Raw genomic sequence first — 23529 nt, forward strand, 5'->3', positions numbered from 1 at the left:
AACATACAAGATTCTGAGAGGTTGTTTCTCCTGGCTGGAGTGTCTAGAACCAGGGGGCATAGTCTCAGGATAAGGGGTAGACCATTTAGGACTGAGATAAGGAAGAATTTCTTCACTCAGAGGGTTGTGAATCTATGGAATTCTCTGCCCCAGAGGGCTGTGAATGCTGAGTCTTTGAGTATATTCAAGGCTGAGATCGATAGATTTTTGGACTCTAGGGGAATCAAGGGATATGGAGATCGGGCGGGAAAGTGGAGTTGAGGTCGATGATCAGCCATGATCTTATTGAATGGTGGAGCAGGCTCGAAGGGCCGAGTGGCCGACTCCTGCTCCTATTTCTTATGGTCACTCATGAGGGGTTTTGATAGAGCAAGCTTTTAGAAACAGTAATCAGGGACAAAATCAACAGTCACTTGGATAGGGGTGGATTAATTAAGGAAAACCAGCACGAATTTGTTAAAGGCAAATCAAGTTTAATCAACTTGATCGAGTTTTTTGATGAGGTAACAGAGAGGGTAGATGAGGGTAATGCAGTTGACGTGGTGAACATGGATTTCCAAAAGGCGTTCGACAAAGTGCCACATAATAGGCTTGCCAGCAAAGTTGAAGCCCATGGAATAAAAGATGATACAAAAATTGTCTGTGCGGTTGATAATGAAGAAGGAAGCTGTAGACTGCAGGAAGCTATCAGTGGACTGGTCAGGCGGGCAGAACAGTGGCAAATGGAATTCAATCTGGAAAAGTGTGAGGTAATGCATTTGGGGAGGGCCAACAAGGAAAGGGAATACACAATAAATGGTAGGACACTGAGTAGTGCAGGGGATCAGAGGGACCTTGGAGTGCATATCCACAGATCCCTGAAGGTAGCAGGACAGGTCGATAAAGTGGTTAAGAAGGCATATGGAATACTTGCCTTTATTAGCTGTGGCATCGAATACAAGAGCAGGGGGGTTATGCTTGAACTGTATAAAACACTAGTTAGGCCTCAGCTAGAGTACTGCGTGCAGTTCTGGTCACCACATTACAGGAAAGATGTGATTGCACTAGAGAGGGTACAGAGGAGATTTACAAGGATGTTACCAGGACTGGGGAATTTTAGCTATGAGGAAAGATTGGATAGGCTGGGGTTGTTTTCTTTGGAGCAGAGGAGGCTGAGGGGAGACTTAATTAAGGTGTATAAAATTATGAGGGGCCTAGATAGAGTGGATAGGAAGGACCTATTTCCCTTAGCAGAGGGGTCAATAACCAGGGGGCATAGATTGAAAGTAATTGGTCGGAGGTTTAGAGGGGAGTTGAGGAGAACTTTTTTCACCCAGAGGGCGGTGGGGGTCTGGAACTCACTGCCTGAAAGGGTGGGAGAGGCAGGAACCCTCACCACATTTAAAAAGTACTTGGATATGCACTTGAAGTGCCGTAACCTACAGGGCTACGGACCAAGAGCTGGGAAGTGGGATTAGGCTGGAGAGCTCTTTGTTGGCCTGCACGGACAAGATGGGCCAAATGGCCTCCTTCTGTGCTGTAAGAGTCTATGATAACTACAGGAAGAGAGGGTGCACGGGTGAATGACCATGATGATTCCGGGGATCACAGATTTAAGTTAAGGTTGGGCTCATTCTGTCCATTTACCTGTCATAACGCCATATCCATTGAAACCCTTAGTCAATAATCTATCAATCTCAGTCCTTACTGGGCATCAAGACTTCTCCTCCTCCCAAGAAATGCACTGTTGCTCAGGAGCGGTCCCAAGCCTCCAGCTGGCGTTTCCATGGTTCCAAAGCACAGGACCAGTCATGTTTCATTCATAAAATTAATAGGAGACCATTCAGAGCTGTCTCTTGAACTGGCCGACTAAGCCCATCTCACTGCCATTTACCCGTATTCTTTTAAACTCTTCCTGTTCAAATACTTTAGCCAGTGTTAAACTGTGATACAGTCTCTGCCTCAATAGCACTTGTGGTAGTGCAGTGGTTATGTTACGGGACTAATAATCTAGAGAACACCAGTTCAAATCCCACCGTGGCACGTTTGAGAATTTGAATACTGTTTAAAGAGAATTGTGGAAATAAAAAGCGATCATGAAGCATCCCGCTCTGGTAGTTTCAAAATTTTATAGACTTAAAAAGGAAACATTTGCAGAGGAGTGGGACTAATTGGAGAGCTCTTTCAAAGAGCCGGCAGAGGCACGATGGGCCAAGTGGCCTTACATAGAAACATAGAAGATGGGAGCAGGAGTAGGCCATTCGGCCCCTCGAGCCTGCTCCACCATTCAATGCGATCATGGCTGATCATCCAAGTTCAGTACCCGGTCCCTGCCTTCTCCCCATAGCCTTAAGAAATATATCCAACTCCTTCTGTTCTGTATGATTCTATGAAGCTGTCAGGTTGTTGCAAGAACCCAACTGGTTCACTAATGTCCTTTAGGGAAGGAAACCTGCCGTCGTTACCCGGTCTGGGCCTATAAGTGACTCCAGTCCCACACACGTGGTTGACTTAACTGCCCTCTGAAGTGATCCAGCAAGACACTCCGTTTGTATCAAACCTGCTACCAGTGGTTTAAGAAGGCCGACCGCCACCTTCTCACGGCAACTAGGGATGGGGCAATAAATACTGGATGCGGTGAGGATGTTCCCAATGATGGGTGAAACTAGAACTAGGGGGCATAATCTTAGAATAAGGGGTTGCTCTTTCAAAACTGAGATGAGGAGAAACTTCTTCACTCAGAGGTTTGTGGAATTTGCTGCCCCAGAAAGCTGTGGAAGCTACATCATTAAATAAATTTAAAACAGAAATAGATAGTTTCCTAGAAGTAAAGGGAATTAAGGGTTACGGGGAGCGGGCAGGAAATTGGACATGAGTCTAGGTTCGGAATGGTCGTGGCCCTGTGTGTAGTGGAGTGGGCCCAGGGGCCGTGTAGCCTGGTTCTGCTCCTATTTCTTGTGTTCTAATTCTGTGTTAGATTTCAGGAGATGGTTTTATTCCTGTTCCTGGCTGGGGTGGAGATCACCTTTACAGAAGGTAAGTACTGTAGAAAATATAGGGACAGAGTGATCTCCTGGACGAGTTTCGATCGCCTAGATGGGTCAGAGAGGAATTTCCCAGATTTTTTCTCCCAAATTGGCCATTGGGTTTTTTTATCTGGTTTTTCGCCTCTCCCGGGAGATCACATGGGTTCGGGTGGGATGGAGAGTGAAAGTAGATTTGAGGTTAGGATCAGATCAGCCATGATCTTATTGAATGGTGGAGCAGGCTCGAGGGGCCGATTGGCCTACTCCTGCTCCTATTTCTTATGTTCTTATGTTGCCAGCAATGCCTGAGAATGAATGTTGAATTAAAGTAAAGCATTCAATGTTCCAATAACCCTCTGCGTAGATGAAGAATTCGAACTTCACTCTTGCTCTTCTGCTAATTGCCCAGAATCTGTTCCCCTTTGTACCAAACAGTGAAAACAACCTTTCACTGTTTTCAATCTTCCCATCCGTGTTTCTGACGTATTGCGGGCCGAGGAGTAGCGGCAGGTGTAAGTCGCACATTTACTTACATATCCGAATGGGACGGTGAACACCATAATCAGCCCGGTGATTAACAGGGCCATCATCAGCCCAAACATCAGCCCGTGGCACGACGTGAAGTCAAACTGCAACAAAAAGCAACAGTTAGTGAGAGTGCTCTCTCCAACAAACTGCACCCACTACGGTACACTCCCGCGGAGTGGGGCGGGACTAACGGGCTGGCAGCAGGAGCTCACCAGGATGGCTCATTGGAGAACTGAACCGCTGCCCAGCGACTACTCCCCACTCCCTGCCTGGTGACCTCTCCCACCGACCCCCACTCCCTCAGTACTGCCCTTCCGACAGTGCGGCGCTCCCTCAGTACAGCCCCTCCGACATGCGGCGCTCCCTCAGTACTGCCCCTCCGACAGTGCGGCGCTCCCTCAGTACTGCCCCCCCACAGTGCGGCGCTCAGTACTGCCCCGCCGAGAGTGCTGCGTTCCCTCAGTACTGCCCCTCCAACAGTGCAGCGCTCCCTCAGTACTGACCCTCCGACAGTGCGGCGCTCCCTCAGTACTGCCCCCCCGACAGTGCAGCACTCCTTCAGTACTACCCTTCCGACAGTGCGGCGCTCCTTCAGTACTGCCCCTCCGACAGTGCAGCGCTCCCTCAGTACTGCCCCTCTGACAGTGCAGTGTTCCCTCAGTACTGCGTCTCTGACAGTGCGGTGCTCCCTCAGTACTGCGTCTCTGACAGTGCAGCCCTCCCTCAGTACCCTCATGGAATTGACTGTTGGTGCCTATTGGAGTGGCCGTGCGAAGCGAATCAGTCACACCACCACCAGAGCCTCGAGACAACTGGGGATAGGCAATAAATGCGGCCTTGCCACTGATGCCCATGTTCCGAGAATGAAAGAAAGTTGAACGTACCCTTGTCTGGAAGGAGAAGATGCTGACTGCGAGGCAGACCAAGGCGGTGATCCCAATGCACAGCAGCACGCTCTTGGTGTTATGGTAACTAGGAGGAGGAGCAGATGAGTGAACACTCGCTGCCCAAGGCAGTCAGGTTAAAACAAGCTAATATAAATGCTGCAGTTACTGGGAATGCAAAATGAGCCTCCCTGCCCCCCAAACCAGGTGCTCCCCACCAACCAGTGCCTTAAATTGTGGAGAGATTCAACCTGAGCCACACAGGCTTCCCTCAATGCCTTGGCCTGCAAAGCATCCGCGCTCAGCCCTCCAGAGCACAAGGTCCTCGGGTTCGGTTCCCAGTCTGTGCTGGGCTCGGAACAGGAGGAGCCGCTCGAGCCTGTTCCACCATTCGTCAAATTGTAGCTGATCTGTACCATAACTCCATCGACCCGCCTTGGTCCCGTAACCCTCAATACCCTCACCCAACAAATATCTATCAATCGCTTTTTTGAAAATTTCATTTGACCCCCCAGCCTCAACACTTTTTTCTGGGTGGGGGGGGGGGGGGGGGAGGCGGGGAAAGAGGAGAAGTTCCAGATTCCCAACCCCCTTTGTGTGAAGTGCTTCCTGACATCATCCCTGAACGGCCTGGCTCTAATTTTAAGGTTATGCACCCCCCTTGTTCTGGACTCGTTTCTCTCTCTCGACCCCATCAAGCCCTTTAATCATCTTAAACACCTCGATCAGATCACCCCTTAATCTTCTATACTCGAGGGAATACAAGTCTAGTCTGTGCAACCTGTCCTGGTAATTTTAACCATTTTAGCCCAGCTATCATTCTGGTACAACACAGGGAAACTGCTTCTGATCACCAGTTACTGAGCTCGCTCGAAGTGTGTGCTGCAGGGGAGGGGAGGGGGCGGTGGTGTCGGTCGTTGGCAGAGAACAGAATCAGCATCAAGCCAGCCCGCTGTGGTCTGCATGGCACAGTGCCACACCAGGCCGTGCCCCGACACACCCAACCATCAGCTCTGATCCCGTTCTTCGAATACACATTCCACCAAATCCGATGGGAAACTGCGGTTGACAGTGTGGGAAAATACAAGACTGAATGGGACCAACATCAGGCAGGAAAATGTGACCGAGGGGTACAAGAGAGACACCAGTAGGGTATAGCTTTTTAAAATCTTTGGAACCAAAATGACAGAATTACATCGAGTGTACAGCACGGAAACAGGCCATTCGGCCCCACTGCTCTGTGTCGGTGTTTCTGCGCCACACCAGCCTCCTCCCACCCCTCTTCATCTCACCCCATCACCCCATCACTCCATTCCCTTCTCCCTCATGTGCTCAGCTAGCTTCCCGCTGCAGTGGTCTCATTAGTGCGGTGGGTGACTGGGACAATGTGGTCCGTGTGTGAGAAGTTGTGCTTTATAATAAACTCTTACGTGGTAAGCATCCCTGCCATGTATGCCATGCTCAGAGTCTGAGGAGAGAAGGAGAGGCTGCATCAGACAAGGGGGAAAAGCTCGTAGCCACTGAAATTCAATCACTTATCCCAACTTCAATGGGGATTGGCCACGATGAAAAGAACGACATGGATCATAATGGCCCGACTCCTGCATCCTAGGTGTAAATTTGCTCTTGGGATGGGGTGATGACAAGACCACTGACAGGAATCCTGTCATTCATGTGGAAATGACTTATGAAATGATACTGGGCGGCCTGCTGGTGGCGCTGTCCAGGGAGAGTATAAATACTCGGGCACGGGCCCAGCTTGCGCAGGACATTCTTAACAGGAACTAGTGAAGGACACAACTAGACCTCCATGTTGAAAAACAGTTGATTAAAGCCTTGTTTAACGCTCAGACCAAGTGCCTAGTAGTTTTCTTACGTCAGTCACGTTTATGGTTTCCCCGAGGGCAGTGGAGTCAACCACTGGACTCGCGTGTAGCCCAGGCCGGGTAGCGGGTGGCAGGTTCCCTTCCCTGAAGGATATCAGTGACCCAGTTGGGTTTTTACAACACTCCGGCAGTTTTCATGGTGATTTTTCCTGGTGCCAGGCCACGGATTACCAGATTTATTCAACTTGCCCTGGGTGGGATGTGAACACACGACCCCTGGGTTGCCAGCTCAGTCCCAGAACCACTATGCTACTGTCCTGTGCAAATGCCAATCCAAAACCCCACCTGGTGCAGTCTCCGCCCGTAGGTAATGGTCATCCAAAAAGAATTATTTGGCATGTTTTAAAGACCATTTGGTTTGGATCCATGCTTTTTTTGTTGAAAGCAATAACCAGGGCTTGGCTGCAACAGTCGGCCAACTGGGGGAATCCCAGGCAGGAAGGGAGCAAGTCGGACAGCTGTCCCAGCCACCGGTAAAACTGGGCTACCTGCTTGTCGCCTTGGAGTGAGAAAGTTGTGGGTTTAAGCCCCACTGCAGAAACTGGAGTCCATAATCCAGGCCGACACTCCCAGTCAGAGGGGCCGTCTCTCCGATGAGACGTTAAACCGAGGCCAGTCTGCCCTCTCGAGTGGGTGTAAAAGATCCCACAGCACTATCCAAAGTGGAGCAGGGGAGTTCTCCCTAGTCCAGGACCAATATTTATCACTCAATCAACGTCATCAAAAACAGATAATATCGTCATTTATCGCAATACTGTTTGTGGGAGCTTGCTGTGCGCAAATTGGCTGCCGCATTTCCTACATTACAACAGTGACTACACTTCAAAAGAGCTTCACTGGCTGTAAAGCGCAAGGATGCCCTTAGGACGTGAAAGGCGCTATAGAAATGCAAGTCTTTTTTCCTTTCTTTGTTATAACCTAAGTGGAAACTGCAGAGCGGCTGAGGGTGGTGACGGGGAGAAAGCTGAGAAGGAAGCAGAAAAGTGGGAGGAGATCGACAGAAAACCCCCCCACTATTTCATGAAAGACTTGCATTTCTATAGCACCTATCATGACTTCAGGACGTCCCGAAGTGCTTTACAGCCAATTAAGTACTTTTTGAAGTGGAGTCACTGTTGTAATGTAGGAAACGTGGCAGTCAATTTGTGCACAGCAAGCTCCCACAAACAGCAATGTGATAATGAGCAGATCATCTGCTTTAGTGACCGTGTGCTGTGGCCGTGGGATCTTTCACCTCCACCTGAGAGAGCATACGGGGCCTCGGTTTAATGTTAGGAATTTATGAATAGCTAATGAAAGATACATAATGTTTACATTAATACAGGCACTTTGAACTTCAATAATATTGAGAGAAGTACGTACAAAAACTGCCAGCAGAATGAAGTTCCAGGGATAGCGTCTCCTGCATTAAGATAAGAAAATCCATTGAAACAAGCTAAGAAAACAAGTTAGGTTCCATAAAAACACACCAAACTTATTGAGTAAAGATGCAGATAATGGTTCCTGGAGATTTGTAAAGAACATAAGAAATAGGAGCATGAGTCGGCCATTCGGCCCCTCGAGCCTGCTCCGCCATTCACTAAGACCATGGCTGATCATCGACCTCAACTCCACTTTCCTGCACTATTCCCATATCCCTTGATTCCCTTAATATCCAAAAATCTATCGCTCTCTGTCTTGAATATACTCAACGACAGAGCCTCCACAGCCCTCTGGGGTAGAGAATTTCAAAGATTCACCACCCTCTGAGTGAAGAAATTCCTCCTCATCTCAGTCCTAAATGGTTGACCCCTTATTCTGAGACTGTGACCCCTGGTTCTAGACTCCCCAGCCAGGGGAAACATCCTCCCTGCATCTACCCTGTCAAGCCCTGTAAGAATTTTGTATGTTTCAATGAGATCACCTCTCATTCTTCTAAACTCTGGAGAATATAGGCCTAGTCTACTCAATCTCTCCTCATAGGACAATCCCCCCATCCCAGGAATCAGTCTGGTGAACCTTCGTTGCACTCCCTCTATGGCAAGTATATCCTTCCTTAGGTAAGGAGACCAAAACTGTACACAATACTCCAGGTGTGGTCTCACCAGGGCCCTATATAATTGCAGTAAGACGTCTTTACTCTTATACTCAAATCCACTTGATTTGCTGCTTGGTGTGTGGGTTTTAAAGCTATCCCTTTTAAATTTATATATTTAAGATTGGGTCTGTGATGTTATGAAAGGATTGTTTCTGCGTTGGTTAGATGGGTGCCTGAGGCATGTGGAACCTATCCTGAGGTTTCGGAGTCTCTAAAACAAGCTGCTGAGAAACCCACACAGGATAGGTACGTAGCAAAATACTGCGGGTGCTGGAACTCTGAAACAAGAGCAGAAAATGATTCTTTTCTCTACTGCTAACCGTCTCCTCCACCCCTCTCCCCCGTCTCCTCCACCCCTCTCCCCCGTCTCCTCCACCCCTCTCCCCCGTCTCCTCCACCCCGTCTCCTCTACCCCTCTTCCCCCGTCTCCTCCACCCCTCTCCCCCGTCTCCTCCACCCCTCTCCCCCGTCTCCTCCACCCCTCTCCCCCGTCTCCTCCACCCCTCTCCCCCGTCTCCGCCACCCCGTCTCCCCCGTCTCCTCCACTCCGTCTCCTCCACCCCTCCCCCCCGTCTCCTCCACCCCTCTCCCCCGTCTCCTCCACCCCTCTCCCCCGTCTCCTCCACCCCTCTCCCCCGTCTCCTCCACCCCTCTCCCCCGTCTCCTCCACCCCTCTCCCCCGTCTCCTCCACCCCGTCTCCTCCACCCCTCTCCCCCGTCTCCTCCACCCCGTCTCCTCCACCCCTCTCCCCCGTCTCCTCCACCCCGTCTCCTCCACCCCTCTCCCCCGTCTCCTCCAACCCTCTCCCCCGTCTCCTCCACCCCTCTCCCCCGTCTCCTCCACCCCTCTCCTCTCCCCCGTCTCCTCCACCCCTCTCCCCCGTCCTTACCTCCAATAAGTGTGAGGAGCTCATGGACTTCTTTGTCTCCAAGATTGAGACCATCCGTTCAGCTGCCTCTGCCACTTCCCTTCCTTCCCCTAGCCCACTGGGCCAAACCTCCTCTAAGGTTCCCCCCTGCCCTAGCCCTGAACACGCATCTTTCTCCAGTTTCTCTCCGATCGCCCCTCATGACCTCTCCGTGCTCATCTTGTCCATGAGACCCACCTCCTGCTCCCTCGACCCTATTCCCACCAAACTGCGGACCACCCAACTTCCTTTTCTGGCTCCCATGTTAGCTGACATTGTTAACGGTTCTCTCCCCTCGGGTTCTGTCCCCCTCTTCTTCAAATCTGCCATCATCACCCCTCTTCTTAAAAAAAAAATCCTTGGCCCCTCCGTCCTGGCAAACTACCGCCCCATCTCCAACCTCCCTTTCTTCTCCAAAGTCCTTGAACCTGTTGTAGTCTCCCAAATCCGTGCCCATCTTTCCCTCCAATCAGGTTTCCGCTCCTGCCACAGCACTGAAATGGCTCCCCAAGTCACAAATGGCACTGTTTGTGATTGTGACCGTGGTAAACTATCCCTCCTCGTCCTTCTCGACTTGTCTGCAGCCTTTGACATGGTTTTTATTTTTTTTTTAATTGTTATTCATTGATGGGATGTGGGCGTCGCTGGCTAGGCCTGCATTTAGTGCCCATCCCTAATTGCCCTTGAGAAGATGGTGGTGAGCCGCCTTCTTGAACCGCTGCAGTCCATATGGTGTAGGTACACCCACAATGCTGTTAGGAAGGGAGTTCCAGGATTTTGGCCCAGCGACAGTGAAGGAACGGCGATACAGGTCCAAGTCAGGATGGTGTGTGGCTTGGAGGGGAACTTGTAGGTGGTGATGTTCCCATGCGTCTGCTGATCTTGTCCTTCTAAGTGGTAGAGGTCGCGGGTTTGGAAGGTGCTGTTGAAGGAGCTTTGGCGAGTTGCTGCAGTGCATCTTGTAGATGGTACACACTGCAGCCACAGTGCGCCGGTGGTGGAGGGAGTGAATGTTGAAGGTGGTGGATGGAGTGCCAATCAAGCGGGCTGCTTTATCCTGAATGGTGTCGAGCTTCTTGAGTGTTGTTGGAGCTGCACTCATCCAGGCAAGTGGAGAGTATTCCATCACACTCCTGACTTGTGCCTTGTAGATGGTGGAAAGGCTTTGGGGAGTCAGTAGGTGAGACACTCGCCGCAGAATTTCCAGCCTCTGGCCTGCTCTTGTAGCCACAGTATTTAAATGGCTGGTCCAGTTCAGTTTCTGATCAATGGTAACCCCCAGGATGTTGATAGTGGGGGATTCGGCGATGGTAATGCCATTGAATGTCAAGGGGAGATGGTTAGAGTCTCGCTTGTTGGAGATGGTCATTGCCTGGCACTTGTGTGGTGCGAATGTTACTTGCCACTTGTCAGCCCAAGTCTGAATGTTGTCCAGGTCTTGCTGCATATGGACACGGACTGCGTCAGTATCTGACGAGTCTCGAATGGTGCTGAACAGTGTGCAATCATCAGCGAACATCCCCACTTCTGACCTTATGATGGAGGGAAGGTCATTGATGAAACAGCTGAAGATGGTTGGGCCTAGGACACTGCCCTGAGGAACTCCTGCAGTGATGTCATGTGATTGAGATGAATGACCTCCAACAACCACAGCCAACTTCCTTTGTGCTAGGTATGATTCCAACCAATGGAGAGTTTTCCCCTTGATTCCCATTGACTTCAGTTTTGCTAGGGCTCCTTGATGCCACACTCGATCAAATGCTGCCTTGATGTCAAGGGCAGTCACTCTCACCTCACCTCTTGAGTTCAGCTCTTTTGTCCATGTTTGGACCAAGGCTGTAATGAGGTCAGGAGCTGAGTGGCCCTGGCGGAACCCAAACTGGGCGTCAGTTAGCAGGTTATTGCGGAGTATGTGCCGCTTGATGGCACTGTCGACGACACCTTCCATCACTTTGCTGATGACTGAGAGTAGACTGATGGGACGGTAATTGGCCGGGTCGGATTTGTCCTGCTTTTTGTAGATAGGACATACTTGGGCAATTTTCCACATTGCCGGGTAGATGCCAGTGTTGTAGCTGTACTGGAACAGCTTGGCTAGGGGCACAGCTAGTTCTGGAGCACAAGTCTTCAGTACTATTGCCGGAATGTTGTCAGGGCCCATAGCCTTTGCAGTATCCAGCGTCTTGAGCCGTTTCTTGACATCATGTGGAGTGAATTGAATGGGCTGACCACTCCATCCTCCTCCAACGCCTCTCCACCGTTGTCCAGCTCACGCTAATTTTAAAATGGTGCTCGCTCCCGCCGCCGCCCCTCAGTTTTGCTGCAGTAAAGTTGACCCTCCCCTGCCATCCCCGAGTCACTCACTCACTCAGAGGCTGCTGCCATTTCTAACAGGCCGAGAAGAGGCCTTTCCCCGCCGAACGGCTAATTGTGTACTTTGCCGCACGAGATTTAGGCGTTCCATCGCGAGAGAAGCTATTTTTCCACTCTGAAAGTCGTGTCTCTCACGGTGGAATCGCGAGAGTTGGCAATACTGGGCCTACAGAGTAGGGACTGGGAGATGGTGGTAGGGATGGGTGGGATTAGGGTGGCGGGGAGGTGGGAACATGTAGAATGGGGAAAAAAGAGGGTGAATGAGGCGGCAACATGAGGCAGGGTTAGGAGTACAAGGGTTACGGGCCAGGGCAATGGGAGGCTTAAGCGTGTGGGCAAGGAGGGGCAATCTGTTGGCAGGCGAGAGGCTGTCGTCAGTACTGACCGGATTCCAGTGCAGCAGGCGAGAACGAGGTAGGTGGAGATGAAGACCGCACTGCAGAGAAAACAAAGCACAAAACAATTCAGCACAGGGACAGGAGTCAGGAAACTCTTGGTGCTCGGAACCATTTAAAGGAACATCTGCCGAAAACTGGCCTTTGAACCATCACTCGCTGGAATTTCCCTGTCCACTGCCCGCGGCGACAACTCTCGCTGGGGCGCGGAGCCCTGGCGGACTTGCAGCCAAGTGGCTGTTCCTCATGTGCGAACCTGGATAGCGAGCGTCTGCCGGCTATTTCAACAGGAGAGGGGGGGGGGAGGAGGCACGATCACAGCCGAGTGTGATTCAAACAGCGACGGGCATTCAATGCCAGCCCTGCCAGCGACGCCTACACTCAGAGCAAAATAACGGAAATCAAGCCAATTTTGCTTACCCGGGGGGGGAGAAGATGATGAGGGGAGAAGGGGGGGAGGGAAGGCGGGGAGAAGCTTTGAGGCTGTTTGCAGACTCTACCACCACTCTACCCGAGATCAGCCAACTCAACATGAGCAAGTGATCAAAGGGGGGACATTGCACACCCAAAGGAAGAGAGCAATCCGGGGTGGAGTGGGGCGGTGGGGAGGGGGCTGGGTGGGAAGAGGAGGCTCGTGTGGAGCATAAACACTGACAGAGACCAGCTGGGCTGAACGGCCCGTTTCTGTGCTGTACATTCCATGAAAGGCTGAGCAACACACTGATTTCATTGAGTGAACTATTGGGACAGGGCACAAAAATCTTTCAATTACAAAAAAATTAAAATAAACAGTAGCCTGAATGTTCCTTTAAACACTGTTCCCTGAACACTTACTTCCCAGTGTTGAGAGACGACAGCGAGAGCTTTGTACTTACAAAGAGGCGTAGTACAAGATACGATTGCTCCGCACGTACAGTCTGACTGGGTCCCTGCGGAGGGAAACACACAAAGAGTTTATTAATTACTGATACACAATCGGGGCAATCCACTCGCAGCTCAGTCAGAAACACAAACTGGACAATCCCGGACACAACACAAGCCTCTTTTCCGTCCAATTTTCTCCCATCTGCTCCTGGAGGCCCTGACTCCTGCTGGGGAACAGTTCCAAGGGCAGTGACTGTCCTCCCATACCTCACCCAGAAGGCTCGAAGCTTAACTGGACCGGCCATAGCAACATGGTGGCTGCAAGAACAGGGCGGAGGCTGGGTATTATGTGAGGAGGGGGGGATCAGCTGCTGACCCCCTCAGTGACTTCCCACTATCGACAAGGCTCGAGTCAGGAGGGCGAGGGTAATACACAGACGTTAGAGCACGGAAACAGCCAATTCAGCCCAACCAGTCCGTGTCAAATCAAATCAAAATCAAATCAAATCAAATATCAACTTTATTGTCATTGTTAGTGCACACGTGCAGTACAACGAAATGTAGGCTTGCGGCTCCCGAGAGTGTACATTTAGATTAAGACATTTAAACATTCAACATACATTTGGCTTGTAATACATTAACATAAACATAACCATAATAAAGTGCATTGGCAGATGTGCAGGCTTTAGAGTTTATTTGTGGAGTTCAGTAGGATGACAGCCCTGGGAAAGAAGCTGTTCCTAAATCTGGTCGTACGGGTGCGAATGCATCTGTAGCGTCTCCCAGATGGCAGGAGGGCGAACAGACTGTGGCTGGGGTGGGTAGGGTCTTTGATGATGGACCGTGACCTCCGTAAACAGCGTTTCTGGTATATGTGCTCTATGGTCGGTAGCCGGGTGCCGGTAATGCGTTGGGCAGTTTTGACTACCCGCTGCAGGGCTTTCGGTGTTTACCCTCCATAGAATCATAGAAGTTTACAGCACAGAAGGAGGCCATTCGGCCCATCGTGTCCGTGCCGGCCGACAAAGAGTTCTCCAGCCTAATCCCACTTTCCAGCTCTTGGTCCGTAGCCCTGGAGGTTACGGCACTTCAGGTGCACATCCAAGTACTTTTTAAATGTGATGAGGGTTCCTGCCTCTCCCACCCTTTCAGGCAGTGAGTTCCAGACCCCCACCACCCTCTGGGTGAACAAAGTTCTCCTCAACTCCCCTCTAATCCTTCTACCAATGACTTTGAGGGCAAATAGTTCTAATCGCGTTTATCCACGGTGTTCCCGTGTGTCAGTCGTGGTTCACTCCTGTATCTATGGTACCTCATTCTACACCCCTCAGCTATTTGGAACAGTCTGCTTCTATCTACCCTGTCCCATCCGGTCATTATTTTAAACACTTTTATCATATCGTCCCGTGATCTGTGTTGTTCTAACGAAAAAAAAACCAATGTATGAAGATTTCAGCTTCCCCTGGACCGGTGCAGTTGCAACATCATCCAGGAGAGAGCAGTTTGAGTGATCAGAGCCAGTCACAGAACTCAACATTCACTCCCTCCACCACCGGCGCACTGTGGCTGCAGTGTGCACCATCTACAGGGTGCACTGCAGCAACTCGCCAAGGTTACTGGGCACCACACCTGAGAAAGGATATAATGGCCTTGGAAGGAGTGCAGTGCAGATTCACCAGAATGTGACCAGGGCTCCCAGGATTAGATAATGAGGAGATTTACATAAACTAGGCTTGTATTCCCTGGAGTATAGAAGGTTAAGGGGTGATTTGATTGAAGTTTTGAAGATTTTGAAAGGAATTGATGGGCTAGAGAAACTTACTCTGCTGGTGGGGGAGTTTAGGACAAGGGGACATAACCTTAACATCAGAGCCAGGCCATTCAGGAAAGATGTAAGAAGTCACACAACACCAGGTTATAGTCCAACAGTTTTATTTGAAATCACAAGCTTTCGGAGCGCTGCTCCTTCGTCAGGTGAAGTTAGGAAACACTTCTTCACACAAAGAGCGGTGGAAGTGTTTAACTCTCGTCCACAAAAAGCAGTGGATGCCAGATCAACTGATAATTTTAAATCAGAGAGCGACAGATGTTTGCTGGTCAAGGAGGGTGGATGGAGTTAGGATACAGATCAGCCATGGTCTCATTAAATGGCGGCACAGGCTTGAGGGGCTGAATGGCCTCCTCCTGTTCTTATGTTACTTCGACAGAAACTCCCAAACCAACGACCTCTACCACCTAGTAGGACAAGGGCAGCAGGCGCATGGGAACACCACAACCTCCAAGCCACACACCATCCGGACTTGGAAATATATCGGCCGTTCCTTCATCGTCGCTGGGTCAGAATCCTGGAACTCCCTCCCTAACAGCACTGTGGGAGCACCTTCACCACATTGGCTGCAGCGGTTCAAGAAGGCGGCTCACCACCATCTTCTCAAGGGCAGCTAGGGATGGGCAAGTGTTGTTTTGTATGACGGGAAACAGTAATAATGGGATGTCTAGTCTGGCTCTCCATTCGATGGCCTCCTGAGATGCCGAGTGGAGAAATGAGGTGCCTCCCGCCACAGATCTCAGTGGGCAGGTTGAGGTGATGTGTTCCACGGTCTAGGACTCGTGGCCACAGTCACACTTCGGGTCGTCACCTCATCCTCCACTCGTGGAGCAGGCGGCCGCATCATCCGCGCCCTGTGTGGATTTGGTCGAGCGTCGTCCGTTGTCTCCGAGGGAGGTTGAAGCCGGGGACCTCTGCTGTTGGCTCAGTGATGAGGTGTTGGTTCTTTATGTTGTGTGTGTCCCAGGATTCCGTCCCTCTGGGTAGTGGGTCGATACCCACTGCGTGAATATTGGCTGCTGTTTCCCCAGAATGGCCGGGGCGATTCCTGGTGAGCAATAAATGCCGGCTTTGCCAGCGACACTCACATCCTGAAAACTATTTTACTTTAAAGTTTGAGATTGGGAGATGAATCTCGGCAGGCCTTTCAACAACGGACGTATGACCTCCTACGTCCAACGCTGAATCACTGGATTAATTCCCCCCTCACCCACCATGGGCCGGGGGTACTGAGCCCGATAATAGCCCCATCCCTCCCACCGCTGCTGCTCAGCTGAGAAATGCTAACTCCGCACGACCGTTAACGGAACCGGGGACCGGCTTCCTGCATTGGCTCAGGTCGGGGAACTCACCGACCCACTCATGGCTTTCGGGGGAGGGGAGGGGACACCAGCACAGCGAGGGTTAGTCAGCGACTCGGTTATTAGGTGTAGCATCCAGTAACAGAACAGAACAAAGAGACCTACCAGAACGTAAAGACTGCCACTATCGCGAAGGTCACCATCAGTTGTGCCATCAGGATGGCATAAACCTGGCGGGAGTACAAGAATCCAGAGAAATCAGCACCCCTTGTGGACGGGTCCGTGATACCGTCACGCTAAACATTTACCGCCCCCCCCGTCCCATCAGTAGAGATAAGACTCCACTCCTGGGCCAGGACAAATAGAGAATGTGGGAGAGTGAGAGGGGGAAGCGGGGAGGGGGGGCAGGCGGGGGGAGGCGGGGAGGGGGGGCAGGCGGGGGGAGGCGGGCAGGGGGGGAGGCGGGGAGGGGGGAGGCGGCGAGGGGGGAGGTGGGGGAGGACAGAGTGGGGGAGACACACACACACACACACACACACACACACACACACAGAAAGGGAGAGAGAGAGAGAGACAGAGAGAGAGTTTTTCCTCTGCCCATTCTGACTGAGACGGGCAGATTGATTTGATCGAGGACATGACTCACCTTCCGGATAAACGCGTGCCGTATCTGCTGGTTGTTCCAGGATTCCGCGGCGAATGCATCATTGCTCCCACTGCTGCTTGGGTCAGAGTAAGGGGAGAAGACAGCAGGCCCATAGCCACTGCTGTGCCCAGGACCTGAAGAGCAAAGCAAAAGTAAATTGCTGAGACCTCGATTAGACCCCAGCCTGTAACTCACTTCTGGGTATCTGTTATTCTATATATAAACCACGCAAACCCTTTGATCAGATCTGGGCCTGTAACTCACTCTCGGGTATTCAATATTTTACACTCCCAGGGCAGGTACAGTGCAGGTTGGATACAGCGTATTGCTCCCTTGGCACTGCCCCATCACTGTATAACACTGGGGTACAGTACTGGTGGGTACAGATCTGTCACTGTATAACACTGGGGTACAGTACTGGTGGGTACAGGTCTGTCACTGTGTAACACTGGGGTACAGTACTGGTGGGTACAGGTCTGTCACTGTGTAACACTGGGGTATAGTACTGGTGGGTACAGGTCTGTCACTGTATAACACTGGGGTACAGTACTGGTGGGTACAGGTCTGTCACTGTATAACACTGGGGTACGGTACTGGTGGGTACAGGTCTGTCACTGTATAACACGGGTACAGTACTGGTGGGTACAGGTCTGTCACTGTATAACACTGGGGTACAGTACTGGTGGGGACAGGTCTGTCACTGTATAACACTGGGGTACAGTACTGGTGGGTACAGGTCTGTCACTGTATAACACTGGGGTACAGTACTGGTGGGTACAGGTCTGTCACTGTATAACACTGAGGTACAGTACTGGTGGGTACAGATCTGTCACTGTATAACACTGAGGTACAGTACTGGTGGGTACAGGTCTGTCACTGTATAACACTGGGGTACAGTACTGGTGGGTACAGGTCGGTCACTGTATAACACTGGGGTACAGTACTGGTGGGTACAGGTCTGTCACTGTATAACACTGAGGTACAGTACTGGTGGGTACAGGTCGGTCACTGCATAACACTGGGGTACAGTACTGGTGGGTACAGGTCTGTCACTATAACACTGGGGTACAGTACTGGTGGGTACAGGTCTGTCACTGTATAACACTGCGGTACAGTGCTGGTGGGTACAGGTCTGTCACTGTATAACACTGGGGTACAGTACTGGTGGGTACAGGTCTGTCACTGTATAACACTGGGGTACAGTACTGGTGGGTACAGGTCTGTCACTGTATAACACAGGGGTACAGTACTGGTGGGTACAGGTCTGTCACTGTATAACACAGGGGTACAGTACTGGTGGGTACAGGTCTGTCACTGTATAACACTGAGGTACAGTACTGGTGGGTACAGGTCTGTCACTGTATAACACGGGTACAGTACTGGTGGGTACAGGTCTGTCACTGTATAACACTGAGGTACAGTACTGATGGGTACAGGTCTGTCACTGTATAACACTGGGGTACAGTACTGGTGGGTACAGATCTGTCACTGTATAACACTAGGGTACAGTACTGGTGGGTACAGGTCTGTCACTGTATAACACTGGGGTACAGTACTGGTGGGTACAGGTCTGTCACTGTATAACACTGGGGTACAGTACTGGTGGGTACAGGTCTGTCACTGTATAACACTAGGGTACAGTACTGGTGGGTACAGGTCGGTCACTGTATAACACTAGGGTACAGTACTGGTGGGTACAGGTCTGTCACTGTATAACACTAGGGTACAGTACTGGTGGGTACAGGTTTGTCACTGGATAACACTGGGGTACAGTACTGGTGGGTACAGGTCTGTCACTGTATAACACTGAGGTACAGTACTGGGGGGTACAGGTCTGTCACTGTATAACACTGGGGTACAGTACTGGGGGGTACAGGTCTGTCGCTGTATAACACTGGGGTACAGTACTGGTGGGTACAGGTCTGTCACTGTATAACACTGGGGTACAGTACTGGTGGGTACAGGTCCGTCACTGTATAACACTGGGGCACAGTACTGGTGGGCACAGGTCTGTCACTGTATAACACTGGGGTACAGTACTGGTGGGCACAGCTCTGTCACTGTATAACACTGGGATACGGTACTGGTGGGTACAGGTCTGTCACTGTATAACACTGGGGTACAGTACTGGTGGGTACAGGTCTGTCACGGTATAACACTGGGGTACAGTACTGGTGGGTACAGGTCTGTCACTGTATAACACTGGGATACAGTACTGGTGGGTACAGGTCTGTCACTGTATAACACTGGGGTACAGTACTGGTGGGCACAGGTCTGTCACTGTATAACACTGGGGTACAGTACTGGTGGGTACAGGTCTGTCACTGTATAACACTGGGGTACAGTACTGGTGGGTACAGGTCTGTCACTGTATAACACTGGGGTGCAGTACTGGTGGGTACAGGTCTGTCACTATAACACTGGGGTACAGTACTGGTGGGTACAGGTCTGTCGCTGTATAACACTGGGGTACAGTACTGGTGGGTACAGGTCTGTCGCTGTATAACACTGGGGTACAGTACTGGTGGGTACAGGTCTGTCACTAACACTGGGGTACAGTACTGGTGGGTACAGGTCTGTCACTGTATAACACTGGGGTACAGTACTGGTGGGTACAGGTCTGTCACTGTATAACACTGGGGTACAGTACTGGTGGGTACAGGTCTGTCGCTGTACAACACTGGGGTACAGTACTGGTGGGTACAGGTCTGTCACTGTATAACACTGGGGTACAGTACTGGTGGGTACAGGCCTGTCACAGTATAACACTGGGGTACAGTACTGGTGGGTACAGGTCTGTCACTGTATAACACTGGGGTACAGTACTGGTGGGTACAGGTCTGTCACTGTATAATGCTGGGGTACTGTACTGGTGGGTACAGGTCTGTCACTGTATAACACTGGGGTACAGTACTGGTGGGTACAGGTCTGTCATTGTATAACACTGGGGTACAGTACTGGTGGGTACAGGTCTGTCACTGTATAACACTGGGGTACAGTACTAGTGGGTACAGGTCTGTCACTATAACACTGAGGTACAGTACTGATGGGTACAGGTCTGTCACTGCATAACACTGAGGTACAGTACTGGGGGGTACAGGTCTGTCACTGTATAACACTGGGGTACAGTACTGGGGGGTACAGGTCTGTCGCTGTATAACACTGGGGTACAGTACTGGTGGGTACAGGTCTGTCACTGTATAACACTGGGGTACAGTACTGGTGTGCACAGGTCCGTCACTGTATAACACTGGGGTACAGTACTGGTGGGTACAGGTCTGTCACTGTATAACACTGGGGTGCAGTACTGGTAGGTACAGGTCTGTCACTAACACTGGGGTACAGTACTGGTGGGTACAGGTCTGTCACTAACACTGGGGTACAGTACTGGTGGGTACAGGTCTGTCACTGTATAACACTGGGGTACAGTACTGGTGGGTACAGGTCTGTCACTGTATAACACTGGGGTACAGTACTGGTGGGTACAGGTCTGTCGCTGTATCACACTGGGGTACAGTACTGGTGGGTACAGGTCTGTCACTATAACACTGGGGTACAGTACTGGTGGGTACAGGTCTGTCACTGTGTAACACTGGGGTACAGTACTGGTAGGTACAGGTCTGTCGCTGGATAACACTGGGGTACAGTACTGGTGGGTACAGGTCTGTCGCTGTATAACACTGGGGTACAGTACTGGTGGGTACAGGTCTGTCACTGTATAACACTGGGGTACAGTACTGGTGGGTACAGGTCTGTCACTGTATAATGCTGGGGTACTGTACTGGTGGGTACAGGTCTGTCACTGTATAACACTGGGGTACAGTACTGGTGGGTACAGGTCTGTCATTGTATAACACTGGGGTACAGTACTGGTGGGTACAGGTCTGTCACTGTATAACACTGGGGTACAGTACTAGTGGGTACAGGTCTGTCACTATAACACTGAGGTACAGTACTGATGGGTACAGGTCTGTCACTGCATAACACTGAGGTACAGTACTGGGGGGTACAGGTCTGTCACTGTATAACACTGGGGTACAGTACTGGGGGGTACAGGTCTGTCGCTGTATAACACTGGGGTACAGTACTGGTGGGTACAGGTCTGTCACTGTATAACACTGGGGTACAGTACTGGTGTGCACAGGTCCGTCACTGTATAACACTGGGGTACAGTACTGGTGGGTACAGGTCTGTCACTGTATAACACTGGGGTGCAGTACTGGTAGGTACAGGTCTGTCACTATAACACTGGGGTACAGTACTGGTGGGTACAGGTCTGTCGCTGTATAACACTGGGGTACAGTACTGGTGGGTACAGGTCTGTCGCTGTATAACACTGGGGTACAGTACTGGTGGGTACAGGTCTGTCACTAACACTGGGGTACAGTACTGGTGGGTACAGGTCTGTCACTGTATAACACTGGGGTACAGTACTGGTGGGTACAGGTCTGTCACTGTATAACACTGGGGTACAGTACTGGTGGGTACAGGTCTGTCGCTGTATCACACTGGGGTACAGTACTGGTGGGTACAGGTCTGTCACTATAACACTGGGGTACAGTACTGGTGGGTACAGGTCTGTCACTGTGTAACACTGGGGTACAGTACTGGTAGGTACAGGTCTGTCGCTGGATAACACTGGGGTACAGTACTGGTGGGTACAGGTCTGTCGCTGTATAACACTGGGGTACAGTACTGGTGGGTACAGGTCTGTCACTGTATAACACTGGGGTACAGTACTGGTGGGTACAGGTCTGTCACTATAACACTGGGGTACAGTACTGGTGGGTACAGGTCTGTCACTGTATAACACTGGGGTACAGTACTGGTGGGTACAGGTCTGTCACTATAACACTGGGGTACAGTACTGGTGGGTACAGGTCTGTCACTAACACTGGGGTACAGTACTGGTGGGTACAGGTCTGTCGCTGTATCACACTGGGGTACAGTACTGGTGGGTACAGGTCTGTCACTGTGTAACACTGGGGTACAGTACTGGTAGGTACAGGTCTGTCGCTGGATAACACTGGGGTACAGTACTGGTGGGTACAGGTCTGTCGCTGTATAACACTGGGGTACAGTACTGGTGGGTACAGGTCTGTCACTGTATAACACTGGGGTACAGTACTGGTGGGTACAGGTCTGTCACTATAACACTGGGGTACAGTACTGGTGGGTACACGTCTGTCACTGTATAACACTGGGGTACAGTACTGGTGGGTACAGGTCTGTCACTATAACACTGGGGTACAGTACTGGTGGGTACAGGTCTGTCGCTGTATAACACGGGTACAGTACTGGTGGGTACAGGTCTGTCACTATAACACTGGGGTACAGTACTGGTGGGTACAGGTCTGTCACTGTATAACACTGAGGTACAGTACTGGTGGGTACAGGTCTGTCACTGTATAACACTGGGGTACAGTAGTGGTGGGTACAGGTCTGTCAGTGTATAACACTGGGGTACAGTGCTGGTGGGTACAGGTCTGTCACTGTATAACACTGGGGTACAGTACTGGTGGGTACAGGTCTGTCGCTGTATAACACTGGGGTACAGTACTGGTGGGTAGAGGTCTGTCACTGTATAACACTGGGGTACAGTACTGGTGGGTACAGGTCTGTCACTGTATAACACTGGGGTACAGTACTGGTGGGTACAGGTCTGTCACTGTATAACACTGGGGTACAGTACTGGTGGGTACAGGTCTGTCACTAACACTGGGGTACAGTACTGGTGGGTACAGGTCTGTCACTAACACTGGGGTACAGTACTGGTGGGTACAGGTCTGTCACTGTATAACACTGGGGTGCAGTACTGGTGGGTACAGGTCTGTCACTATAACACTGGGGTACAGTACTGGTGGGTACAGGTCTGTCGCTGTATAACACTGGGGTACAGTACTGGTGGGTACAGGTCTGTCACTGTGTAACACTGGGGTACAGTACTGGTGGGTACAGGTCTGTCACTGTATAACACTGGGGTACAGTACTGGTGGGTACAGGTCTGTCACTGTATAACACTGAGGTACAGTACTGGTGGGTACAGGTCTGTCACTGTATAACACTGGGGTACAGTAGTGGTGGGTACAGGTCTGTCAGTGTATAACACTGGGGTACAGTGCTGGTGGGTACAGGTCTGTCACTGTATAACACTGGGGTACAGTACTGGTGGGTACAGGTCTGTCGCTGTATAACACTGGGGTACAGTACTGGTGGGTAGAGGTCTGTCACTGTATAACACTGGGGTACAGTACTGGTGGGTACAGGTCTGTCGCTGTATAACACTGGGGTACAGTACTGGTGGGTAGAGGTCTGTCACTGTATAACACTGGGGTACAGTACTGGTGGGTACAGGTCTGTCACTGTATAACACTGGGGTACAGTGCTGGTGGGTACAGGTCTGTCACTGTATAACACTGGGGTACAGTACTGGTGGGTACAGGTCTGTCACTAACACTGGGGTACAGTACTTGTGGGTACAGGTCTGTCACTAACACTGGGGTACAGTACTGGTGGGTACAGGTCTGTCACTGTATAACACTGGGGTACAGTACTGGTGGGTACAGGTCTGTCCGTGTATTACACTGGGGTACAGTACTGGGGGGTACAGGTCTGTCACTAACACTGGGGTACAGTACTGGTGGGTACAGGTCTGTCCCTGTATTACACTGGGGTACAGTACTGGGGGGTACAGGTCTGTCACTAACACTGGGGTACAGTACTGGTGGGTACAGGTCTGTCACTAACACTGGGGTACAGTACTGGTGGGTACAGGTCTGTCACTGTATAACACTGGGGTACAGTACTGGTGGGTACATGTCTGTCGCTGTATAA

The 23529-nt window shown here is 51.0% G+C and overlaps 1 protein-coding gene across 1 annotated transcript in view; it reads right to left on the reverse strand.

Annotated features, from left to right (window-relative positions):
• The window catches only part of faim2a (Fas apoptotic inhibitory molecule 2a), a 54116-nt gene that overhangs the window by 4356 nt on the left and 26231 nt on the right, over positions 1-23529 (reverse strand). Inside the window, exons 3-10 of the mRNA XM_085992198.1 lie at positions 16696-16829; positions 16215-16279; positions 12932-12985; positions 12047-12097; positions 7666-7705; positions 5848-5885; positions 4418-4505; positions 3539-3634 (exon numbers count right to left, since the gene is read on the reverse strand). Of these exons, the coding sequence (XP_085848324.1) occupies positions 3539-3634; positions 4418-4505; positions 5848-5885; positions 7666-7705; positions 12047-12097; positions 12932-12985; positions 16215-16279; positions 16696-16829 (566 nt within the window). The remainder of the gene's footprint in view (positions 1-3538; positions 3635-4417; positions 4506-5847; positions 5886-7665; positions 7706-12046; positions 12098-12931; positions 12986-16214; positions 16280-16695; positions 16830-23529) is intronic.

Source organism: Somniosus microcephalus, chromosome 7, assembly GCF_052327205.1.
Source record: "Somniosus microcephalus isolate GS21.2 chromosome 7, FLI_Smic_1.0, whole genome shotgun sequence".
NCBI lineage: Eukaryota > Metazoa > Chordata > Chondrichthyes > Squaliformes > Somniosidae > Somniosus > Somniosus microcephalus.